Below are 11,354 nucleotides of genomic sequence, written 5' to 3'. Positions count from 1 at the left end.
GCTCCCGGATCCAATGATTCCATGCGTAGAAACAAAAGTCACATAGAGATGACAGTCAATGCTCCACGTCATACATTTTCAGAGTTTATTCTAACATTTAAAAATATAAAATCGCATTGACAACACAGACACTTCAAACACACTAAAACAGACATTAATTTACCTGAGACAAATAGAAAAGAAGAAGAAAGAAAGAAAGAAAGAAAGAAAGAAAGAAAGAAAGAAAGAAAGAAAGAAAGAAAGAAAGAAAGAAAGAAAGAAAGAAAGGAAGAAAGGAAGGCAAAGACATCTTTGGAGAGTTGCAAAAGCAAATCTGGTTTGTTCCTCACATGCACAAATTTTTATAGTAAGGGCGTATCCTTCTCTTTAACTTATTCGAATAAGGCGTATCTTTGCTCATCCAACCAGGAGCTGTCTCGGACCCTCTTAAAAGTTAGAAACTCCCTGCAATTTGTTTTCAAGATCAAACACCAGTTGTCACCTTTATCTAAGCAAAGTGGAAGCAGAGCTTCTCCTCCACTGGCCTGAACTCATGCTGTTTTATGGCTTTTCACAGATCAGTGTGAAGCTGGAACTTCTCCTGATTGTTTCCCACACAGACAAAGGGCAGTTCAAAAGATCTTAGCAATCAATCTGCTGTAACTACAGGTAACATAAAGGTCAATAGGGCAGAATAAGTTATTAATCTGAAAACTATAATTAGGCTATTTCAATAAAGACATGTTAACAATTAGGAGAGATCACAAATTAGATTATGTGTTTTACAGATATTCTATGTTGCATTCAGTTTTACACCAGCTGATCAAGAAGGTCAAAAGGTTAAACTCACACAAACAACCACGACACCCTGTGAATGCCTGCTCAGTCCACAGAGAGGTTAAGAATTGTGTTTTAAATGATAGAAAACTAAAACTAAACTATTTTAATTCAACTTGTTGTGTTATAGTTAATAGAAACATTCTACAAATGAGATGCCCACTGGACCATGGAGACAATTTAGAACCAAATGTTCTTATTTTAAAACGCTGTTAATTTTATATAATGTTGTACATGTGGTTAAGTTTTAAAACTAGCATATTTTCAATTTATTTTCCTAACACCACATACAAAATGGCAGGAAAATAACACTGTGCAAAACATATCCCTATGGTCGAGTAAAAGCATTCGTAGCTAGCTCCGATTTTGTATCTAAAATAAGTCTGGTCTAAAAAGAACAATAACCGTAAAAGTACATGGTTTTCCATATGTGAAATTACCAATAGCCATTGTAATTCCACATTATTGGTCCATTTGTATTTGCAGTTAAAGCTACACTGCCTGTAATTTTAACAAGCACTTTATTTACATTGCAGTGAGACTTCAGCAATACAAAATAAGTTTTTTTTTTTTTTTTACAGCATATTTGTTTTAGTTGCTGTATACTAAGTCTTTTTAAAGGAAATGACAACAGAAGAGATATGTGAAATGATAAAAAAAATCATGGTAGCACGAGCGACCCTTTCATGGTAGACTTCTTTGGAAAATATCTTAATCCTTCAGTGAGGTCTGATGATTCTAGACCTGAAGATTGTGTGACATCCCAGATCACACCAGGTGCTATAAAAACAAGCCTCAACATGCCTGAAAACAAATCTTGCCATTGAGCTTTCACTGAGTCTCTCGGATGTTTGGTGATGTCAATTTTATGGTTTGTGTCTGCTATGGCTTGGTAATAAGATTATGTGGTACATAGTGGCAAAGTGGTAAACACTGAAATTAAACATTTAAATACCTTTACAAGGCCCATGACAGTTTTAAGAGACTACCAAAATGGCACAGGGAATTTAGAGAAAAGTAGGGTATAAAAATCTTTGTGTTTGCAGATTCATGTCCTTTAACATCCATCTTGTATATAGCCTCCTTTTCTCAGCAGCTGTGGCCATGTGCCTGGATTCCTAAAATATTCATAGTGTCCTTGTCAGGAAACATTTCTGCAGCTTCACTGAGCAACTCTATAAAGAATGAGGGGCGCTAGAGCCCGTAAGATGACTCAGCAAAACAAAAGATGTGATGTTTTTGCATGCGAAAAGATGGAGGCCAAACACTTACACCACACTCGCTTTAGGTTTTAGAGCCATTCTAAGCTTTAAAGGCATGAAGATCAAGACACGTCCAGGAGCAACTGTGATTTATTATATTTCATTGATTTCAGAGAGCTGTAGATTTAAATGGGTGTGTGTAGATTTTTGTTGACTATTTCTGTACCTATATTTGTGTTGGTTTCTAGAGTAGGTCAAGCATACTACTAAAATGCAGCCTGGATGCAGAAAATGGGAATTTTTTTGTGAAGAACTGATCATTCACAGAGAAACATGACCAAACATGTGTCCTTCTTTTCGATTTATGTGTTGATGCATGAAATGCAATGCCTTGCGAAACAACTCGTGCGTCTTGAACTTTTTCCCAATATGTCACTTTACAATTACAAACTTCAATCTATTTATTTTTTTCTTTTTTCTTCTTTTTGTCAGATTTAATCATTCACTTTATCATTTGTGTTTTTCACATCTCTGTAATTATTGTGCAAAATTCCTTACAGACTTTTGCATTTTACAATGACTAATAAAAACAACTCAGCTTCTTTCCTATGACGTATGGGAAAGTCACTATCCCTTTTACTACTTCTATTTGTAAGCCAAATCAGTACAGAACTAAAGAAAACAGCAGACTGTGTTGGCTGTACTCCATAAACGGTAATTGCAAGGATTGTGTCTGAGTATCTGGCCACTTTGTTGAGAAAATAGCCTGAGTGCCTGCCAAGGGATCTTACTCATCTCTGCAGACCATCAGGGGAATGCTGATAGTAAAAGACCCCAAAGACCATTTGTAAAGACAAACCTTTCATTGAGCACCAAATGGTGTCCTGAGAAAGGCTTGGATTTGTGGTTGTACTTACAGCACAGTGTGTTTTGTAATCTAAGGAAAGCTACTCAGAGCTATCTGGAAGTGGACATTTACTAGATTAGTTCAAATAGTTTAGATAAAATCAACAAAATGTATTGTAACCTTTGTAGTGATTGGTCCTCTGAGATGTTTGTGCATAGAAGGACCTGGTTTTCACTCATAAAAGGTGAAATTAGATGTATGTCCTCCTTGGCAACCAGTCAGTTTTTGTCATTATTTCATGAATGGAGACATGTGTTAGAATAATCTACACACTAAAGCTTATAAAATGAAATTTGAGCATATAAACTGCTTTAGTAAAGACAATCACTTACTTCTTTCACATTCTGCTCTTCCGTGGGTATACATAAAGGTGTGAAACATCACAATTAGTCTTTGAAACTCTGACTGACACCTTTATTATAACAGGAGGCCTTGCTGTCTAATCTAATTAATGACGAGCTTTGGTTGGACTAAGCTCTTTTCAGTCAAGGCATATGAATGAGTCCAGTGACGTGTGTGCTTCTGCAGGGAAGATTTGGCCCGGATGTTCCCTCTTAATGGACATGAGATGACCCATGCAAGGGTGATTGTTCAGTTAGATGCCATGAGTCAGAGCTTGCACATTAAGGCAAATGGGGAGTAAAACAGTAAGAGTGAAACAAATGTGATCCTTTCATTGACCAGGCGTTTGGCGTGTCTACTCTGGATTTTGCAGTAGGGTTTAAATAGTACCACGTCTGAATGGAATAGTTATTAATGCAAAATGTGACAAGAAGTCAATTTCACGCTATTTATTTTATTATTATTATTATTATTATTATTATTATTATTATTATTATTATTATTATTGTTAATTTCATATTACAAACTGCTTATTTTAAATTCTTGGTCATATTGAGGTTGAGGATTTTCAGCAGTGATTGTTTTGTTCTTGTGGTGTTTTGTGATTACTATGTAATGTGATTAGGGATCATTTTCATATCATTTCGGCTCTGTTGATTCTTTCTTATGTAGAATGTATTTCTTCGTTTAAAAAATTCTGGACATCAAACGTATACCTCCTAAGAGCCCTTTAGTAAATGGTCCACGTCGGTCAAACCACTAACATGGTCTTTCCTACAGATCTTCCCGTTTTTACGGCAAGCAAGATTGCTATTTAATGAAACCTGAAACGCTTTAAATTTGATACCCGCAGTGCATTTAATTTAAGTCTAAATGAATTCATTATCTAACGCTATTGATCTTGCTCTGAACCATTAGACCACTTTCCCCCAATTATCTGTAAACAGCTTTCTGCTACCAATTTTAAGTGGTGATATATTTCTAATACGCACGCGAATTGATTAAATGTCTTAATAGCCTTCCATACTGACTTGGGCGTTAAAAAGCTTGTAGCACCGCCTACTGATGACGTTGCAAGCAGCGTAGGTCATTTTTCTGTGGCACGCATTCTCCTCACCAGCCATTCCATCCTGGACTGAGTGGACGTACTTGTTCCGCAGTGACAGAATAGACATCTGTTAATCACGCTACAAGCTTTGAGTGAAGTCGCGTTGCGTCTCCTCCTTAAACCGAACCAACAAACTCTGAATTTGCATTAAATATGCCTAATATCGCTTGTTGTCAAACGCCTCAGGTAAGGTGTTTCTCCTTTTCCTCTTTCAAATTTGTGAACGAACGTTATTTGTCTGTTAAGTCGTTAAGGGTTAGCACGTTGAGAACCGTTAAACCTTTGTCTTCTTACAGATTAGCTATTGAGTTTGTGGTGATTGTTCGTTTATAGTCCCTGGTTGAGATGTAACAAAGGAAGCTAAATAGCGCGAATGTTAAAGAGGCGCGGAAATGTCGCACAAACCGCCTCTTTCCGCTTTAATGACTGAACACACGAACAGTCCGCTAAGATTCGCTGCTGATAGTTTAATTTAATGACTCACGCCGCCGTGGCTGTCACACGGCTCCCCCATCCTAAGCTGTAAGTAAGCAGCAGGTTTTGCAGTTGGAGAGCTAACATCTGCTTTGCTTCAGGACCTCATCCCTTTTGGTTGCTAGCTGCCCCTTTCTTCAGTTGGCTCGTTCGTACAATTATTAGAATCGTCTACGTTTGGAATGTGTGCCAAAGTCGAGTCAGCCTAATCGGATACTTAAGGGGGCTCCCCGTTTCTGACCCAGATTCCGATGGCGAGCACAGTAAATGACTTCTGGCTCGCAGCCATCCATCAGGGCCCTGCTGTTACAGGCTGTCTGTACGTTGCCTCTAACAGAAGAACATGAGACACCGTGCCCTCAGGGGGGGGATGGTGCTTTTAGTGCCATATTGTCATTTTTTTCTTTCTTTTTGTGCTTCTTAGTCATAAAAATTGTGCGCACAGTTCCTTTCATCAGCTCTTAAATTTTATATTTGTAAATCACCGCCTAATGCAGTGGTATTCTGCTATTAATGGTTTTGAAAATTAAAACCACGTGGTTATTCCGAATTGATGGATGATAAAAAAATGTCTATGAACTTAATCTCCTAAACTGATTCACAGTAGATAAAATAAATTAATTAAATCATTACAATAATAAGCGCTGTGTTGAAAGTTGTATTGTTTTTGTTTTTTTGTTTTTTGTATAGGGTGGGGGGCGGGGTGTTTCCGTCACATGTCTCGTTTCATATTTTTAGTATTCCACAAATCTTATAAAATTTCAGTCTGGTACACTGAATTTATTTTTAAAACACGTAAAGTGCCTGTCCTGTTTACAGTCGTCGTTACATATAGATAGTTTATGTTAAAATTCAACTGGTAAATTTCCACTCCGTGAATGTGGGGGGAATATTCCCCAATACTCCACTTCGCCACCAGGGGGAGTGTCTAACAAGCATCGATTGTTCAGCGTCAGACCTGCACTTTTGTGCTTGTTTAATCAGATGGAATAATTGGAGAGAGGGAAAATACAATCAGACCTCCCGTCTGTAGCAAACCGGTCAACAGAGCCTCGCTCTTTATAGCACTGATTTGCTGTTGTTTTTTTTTCTTCTTTTTCCATCTGCTTGTTCTGTTCTTTTTTCCCCTCAATGGATTTTTCCTCTCATCACTGTAGTTCTGCTTATGAATCTTGTGTGCACTCGGTGGTTGTAATCAACAATCACATTACTTACTTAGGCATTATCTTTCAATTAGCAAAGCTTTCAGAGTAAAATGGCTATTACTGTGACTGAAGTGGAAGCTACGTGTTAAAAGAACCATCTAGAGCGTTGGGGGTGTGGCATGGCAGCCAGGGCTCCTTCCAGTGAATTCAAAACAAGACTGTATGAGTTATTGTGGTGGACCTAGCAATGTGGAGGAGTAGAACACTTGAGCCTCCACCAGGAATCTTCTGCCAGATGTTGCATAACAGCTTGGAAGTAGGTCAATGGTCCATCCATGCACAATCGGACCGAATGAATGCATGCAGTGTGCTGCAATATAAAAGACTATATGTAGCATTCTCCATGGCTTCTGCCTTTTCCTGGAATAACTAAAGACGCGCCAATCAGATGTTTTGTAGCTGATCTCCGATTAGAGTGTGTAATCTGCTGATTCAGATTTTTAGCTCTACCGATTTTTTTTTTCTGCAAGATGGATAAAAATGCACAGTTAATTTTTTTCTTTTTTGCACTGTTTAAAGTATAAAGTGAGCAAATTAAATAACTTAACATCTTTGGGTGGGAAAAGCTCTGATTTACTCTTAAATTGTTACACAATTAATTTATTGACCTTTACAGGAAACTTAAGAAGTTTTTCTGTTACTGATCAAATATTTCTTTGTGTAACGGAAATATTGGTCTGTTTGTTTTGCAGTCTCTATCAAGCTACATGGGTAGTTACTTATTATATTTTGCCTATTTGGTTTAAGTTGGAATTTCTTCTTATGCCTTTATAAAATTAGACCTACGCTGGGCGACATGGTCATGAGTTTAGCAGGTTACTGAAAAACTGTCTTGGATTATTCATTTATTTCCTTTGCACCTTTTCTTACACAGATGTTAATTATATACAGGGATTTCTCCGAACACATAAATTATTCAAGACTAGCCTGCGTGTTGCACTTCCTTGTTTTTTTTGTTTTTTTTTTCTCTTCCGTGAATATATGCCATAAAAACTATTTATTTTTTTGTAAATGTTTTTATGGTATTCCTATGGGGTTTTTATGTTCAAGACATCAGAGGGTCAGTGTGATGGTGGTTATTAAGCAGCTTATAGAGAGCATGTTGCTTCTCTTCTTGGAAGGACATTGTGTAACTCGGCCAGCAAAGGGCTGTAGAGGAAGTCTTAAAGGGTAAGGAATAATTCTTAGTGTTTTTGGAAAAGCAGAAAACTATTAAATATTTCATGTGTGAGTGCATGAAAAAAAATGTTAAAAATGCAATGGAGGATTTTATATATATATATATATATATATATATATATATAAACTTTAAATCAACTATTACTATACATGACATCAGTTGTAGCAATAATTATATTACATTAGCAATTGTTTTAAAATTAGTATGAATCATATATTCCTGTTGTATAACTAAATAGTTTCAGGAAAACCTCACGGTTTGTTTAGATTTAATGGCTGACGATGTGGTTGTTCACGTTTTTCTTGTCCATTTTTTTCACTGTTGGGTGACAGTAAAATGTTTGGCAGATTTTGTCCAATAAAATGCAATATGCAGTTGGTAGACATGGTCACTCATCGGATTAGAATGGTGTTAATTTCTAGAATTAAGGTCTTGTTGGTACGACTAAGATTAGGCCTTCTTATTGGGGGGAAGCCTCGGATTTCTTTTAGATGCAACACTGCAGAGCACAAAGTCAGATTTGAATTCCTGAAGTGCAGATGAACTCTTTCTGACTGTTTTTAGTGTTTTGCTTTAGGTGTTGTGAACTTTTTCTGCATTTCTGAACAAATCCAGCTTATCGCCAACTTCTCAGTGGGTGTGGAATATCACACACACCCCACCATTTTCCTTATTGGCCGGGGGAAAGGGGGGGCTGAAGGGACTCCCATTTTAGGAGGAGCCAGCTCCTAAGGCTTGTCACTATTTGAGAGGTCTCAATTCAGAGTGACGACATGAGTTGAAATAAGACATTCTTCCTGGACAGGTGGGATGTTGACCGCTGATGTAGAGATTTAAGGTAGGAGTGTGAAGCAAATAGACACAGCTACACAGGATTTTTATTTTTTTTAATCAAGTTTCCTAGCTGAATTTGGTAAACGTTAAAATATGTGCTGCAGATAACTTAAAACTTTCCATTATTTGAATCCAATGGAAAGTGAAGAATCCTCATCTGTACATCAAAGCAATTTTTTAAAAACAAAAATGCACTACAGTACATGGTGTTGGCTGATGTGCTTGACAGCAAAGGTTGGGAGTTCCTAGTTTTGATCCATTTTCATGAATGGGAAGAATCTCTGATCTTGGTGCATCTTTTTGTGTCAACATGGAGGCGTTAACGGCTCTGTTGTGTTTGGAAAAATATGTTTTTGGAAGGAGAACTTGGAGTGAATCTGGACAGAGATGAGATGCATTTTAACTACCATCTTGGGTTGCTTCTTTAACTGCATGGAAGTGACTCATGCTTTTATTGCTCTGGTGCCAAGAACAGGCAACTTTAGCAGGAAAAAAATGACTAAGCTTTCCTTCTTTTTTCCTTTTTTTGTTATTTCTCCCTTTTAGGTTATAATGTATGACAAACAGAGAATAAGTACAACTCTATAGCCAACGGGATCTCAAGGACTTGATTACAGTCGCTTCAAGCCTGATAGTTTGTCCGTGCGGCTGCTCCCCTTCTCCCTGTTACGCAGCTCGTAGTCGGCTGGCATCTCTTCTGACGACTTCCCATCCCTCTCCTTGGGTGAAGAAGACTTGGTTCTGCTGAGATCTTGGTCTGCTTCGCCTGTTTCTGTTCTACGCTCAGCTGTGGCGTTTTCCTGGATTTGGATTATTGTCTATTAGGTAAGCCTATGACTAATGCGTAGCATAGATGATACACAATGCGCCTTACAAGCACCTTATTCTAATCCTCCTTTGTAATAGTTGATGTCATTCATTGATGAATGGAGATGGACAGCTTGAAAGCATGTTGCACCTTGAGCAGAAAATATGCCTTCTAGCTGCAGTTATTTTATATGATGAACTTCTTGCATCATTTTTGTTCTCAGGAATATAATCAAAATTCACCAAGATGACTCCAAACGGTTATTTGATCTTTGATGATGAGACTTTCCTGGATTCCACCGTGGCCAAAATGAACGCTCTGAGGAAGAGTGGTCAGTTCTGCGACGTTAGACTGCAGGTACAAAATGTCTTTATTTTACCTTTAAAAGCAGAGCATTAAAACAAATTGTTGTCGTTTTGTTTGTTTTTCCATTTCACTAGAGCGTACTGACACCTTCTGGTTAATTTTTTCCAGGTGTGTGGTCATGAGCTGATGGCTCACCGCGCTGTCCTGGCGTGCTGCAGCCCGTACTTGTTTGAGATCTTTAACAGCGATATTGAGACTCATGGAGTCTCTCATGTCACTTTTGAGGACCTGAACCCTGAAGCTGTGGAGGTTTTGCTTAACTACGCCTACACTGCCCAGTGAGTAGATGTTTTTGCTCCTTAGTTCGCCTGATGCACACAGAGCTCTTTGCTTCATGAAATACCTTACATCCTGTTTGTGTTGCTGAAGATTAAAGGCGGAGAGAGAGCTGGTTAAGGATGTGTACTCTGCAGCCAAAAGGTTCAAGATGGAGCGAGTCAAACAGGTATGCATTTTCTTAAAACATGACCAATTATTTGAAGTATCGCACACATTGATTATTATTATTTTTACAATCTTAAAACCTGTTACTCCTTAGATCTGTGGTGACTACCTGCTGTCTAAAGTGGATTCCCAGAACGCCATCTCTTTCCGAAACTTTGCCAGCTCCATGGGCGACGGCAGACTTTTGGCCAAGGTGGATGCTTACATTCAGGACCATCTGCTGGACGTATCTGAACAGGAGGACTTCCTCAAACTTCCCCGATTAAAGGTAGTGGTTTAAACTAACTAAACACATAAAAACATTGAGTGTTTTAGAATATTAGTTGGCAAATGCTAGAAGAAAATAGATTTTTTTTTTCATATTTGTGTTTTTTCTCCACTGATAAATTTAAAGGCCACAGTTGAAGTGACTGAGATGCAACCTGTTAGCCTGTTGTTACTTTGCATTAAACTTAGTTTTTCATATTTTACAGTTAGAAGTGATGCTTGAAGACAACCTGACCCTGCCCAGCAACGGCAAACTCTACTCGAAGGTGCTAAACTGGGTGCAGCGTAGCCTGTGGGAGAATGGAGACCAACTGGAGCGACTGATGGAAGAGGTCAGTATCAGACTACACTGCCTCAACTCTGACCAGTTCTTTTGGTCTTACTTTGCCCTCCCCCTTCCTCCTCCTGTTGACTTCAAGAAGTCATTAAGGGGATTGAAGTAGAACTGGCATGCCAATGTCATGCTCCTTTGTCAGGACTGTTCTTTTGTTTTCCTCTGATTTGAGGTTTTTGGAGTATGAAACTGTATTCCTGATCCATACGTCAAATTAGAGGTGAGCCAATAAGAGCTGCTGCTTGCTCTTGCTTCTCCTTTGGGTTTCTTTTTTTTTTTTTTGTGAGTATGTGGTTGGTTTACACACAACCCGATGTTAATATTGCAGGGCTCGTCTCATCTGAAACAAACTCAAAAGGTTCCCAAAGGTCTGGTCCTTGGTTCTGCTTTTTCACTGCTGGTTTTGTTCTGTTTGTTTTTTGACTATCTGAACAGGTTCTAGGTTGTTGCTCCAGCACTAACAGGCACTCCTCCCCATTGATTTTCCCCTGTAGGTTTATTATCATCAGCAGGAGACCAGACTGAGGAGCCAGGACTGAGCCACCAGGGTAAATGAGTCAAAGAAAACAGGGAGGAGAGGAGCACCACTGCTGCCTCTCAGCATCCCCTCTTTGCAGCCAAGCAATACTGTGCCCCCATCTGTCCCCTCCATGCATACAGATTGCATCCCATTCCTCAATTTACCAGATCATGTTACTCACAAGCATTAAGCAGTCACTACATTAACCATTTGCTCTACATTGTATTCGTTGTAAATATATTGAAATGGATCACCTTCAGCTTCTTTGGCTGGTTCCCTATTTTTGTAAATCTCTGACTTGCAGATTCCATTTTGAACAACAGAAAAATACTTTTTTTTTTTTTTTTCTTTTTGTTTAAATTGAGCATTTTTCTACATTGACATTTAAAAATGCTCCTACATTTTCAAAGCTATACTGGAGCTTCTCCTTTTTAAGCAAATTATTGTGCTATTTTTTTTTTTTTTTTTTTTTTTTTTTTTTTTTTTTTTTTTTTTTTTTTTTCCCCCATATCGGGTACATTTTCAAAAACCCCTTCGAGTTAGGGGT

At 38.2% G+C, this 11,354-nt stretch overlaps 1 protein-coding gene and 2 long non-coding RNA genes across 4 annotated transcripts in view; 1 reads left to right on the top strand and 2 right to left on the bottom strand.

The window, feature by feature from the left end:
- Nucleotides 1–4,459, bottom strand: part of LOC106940542 (uncharacterized) — a 19,718-nt gene extending 15,259 nt beyond the window's left edge. The window contains exon 1 of the long non-coding RNA XR_001423127.1: nucleotides 4,385–4,459. This is a non-coding gene — a long non-coding RNA (uncharacterized LOC106940542). The remainder of the gene's footprint in view (nucleotides 1–4,384) is intronic.
- Nucleotides 4,400–11,354, top strand: part of LOC106940540 (influenza virus NS1A-binding protein homolog A) — a 16,277-nt gene continuing 9,322 nt past the window's right edge. The window contains exons 1-7 of one of the 2 annotated variants that reach the window (XM_015023309.1): nucleotides 4,400–4,561; nucleotides 8,615–8,893; nucleotides 9,093–9,233; nucleotides 9,351–9,520; nucleotides 9,612–9,687; nucleotides 9,781–9,954; nucleotides 10,160–10,285. In XM_015023309.1, coding sequence (XP_014878795.1) covers nucleotides 9,123–9,233; nucleotides 9,351–9,520; nucleotides 9,612–9,687; nucleotides 9,781–9,954; nucleotides 10,160–10,285 — 657 coding nt within the window. In that variant the 5' untranslated portion in view covers nucleotides 4,400–4,561; nucleotides 8,615–8,893; nucleotides 9,093–9,122. The remainder of the gene's footprint in view (nucleotides 4,562–8,614; nucleotides 8,894–9,092; nucleotides 9,234–9,350; nucleotides 9,521–9,611; nucleotides 9,688–9,780; nucleotides 9,955–10,159; nucleotides 10,286–11,354) is intronic. The other variant, XM_015023308.1, reaches the window with a different exon arrangement.
- Nucleotides 10,842–11,354, bottom strand: part of LOC106940541 (uncharacterized) — an 8,955-nt gene continuing 8,442 nt past the window's right edge. The window contains exon 3 of the long non-coding RNA XR_001423126.1: nucleotides 10,842–11,154. This is a non-coding gene — a long non-coding RNA (uncharacterized LOC106940541). The remainder of the gene's footprint in view (nucleotides 11,155–11,354) is intronic.

Source organism: Poecilia latipinna, unplaced genomic scaffold, assembly GCF_001443285.1.
Source record: "Poecilia latipinna isolate Pla-1442-1.1 unplaced genomic scaffold, P_latipinna-1.0 Scaffold3272, whole genome shotgun sequence".
In the NCBI taxonomy this organism is placed as follows: domain Eukaryota; kingdom Metazoa; phylum Chordata; class Actinopteri; order Cyprinodontiformes; family Poeciliidae; genus Poecilia; species Poecilia latipinna.
Note: the sequence above shows the minus strand (reverse complement) of the source record. Positions and strands in the feature narration are given on the sequence as shown.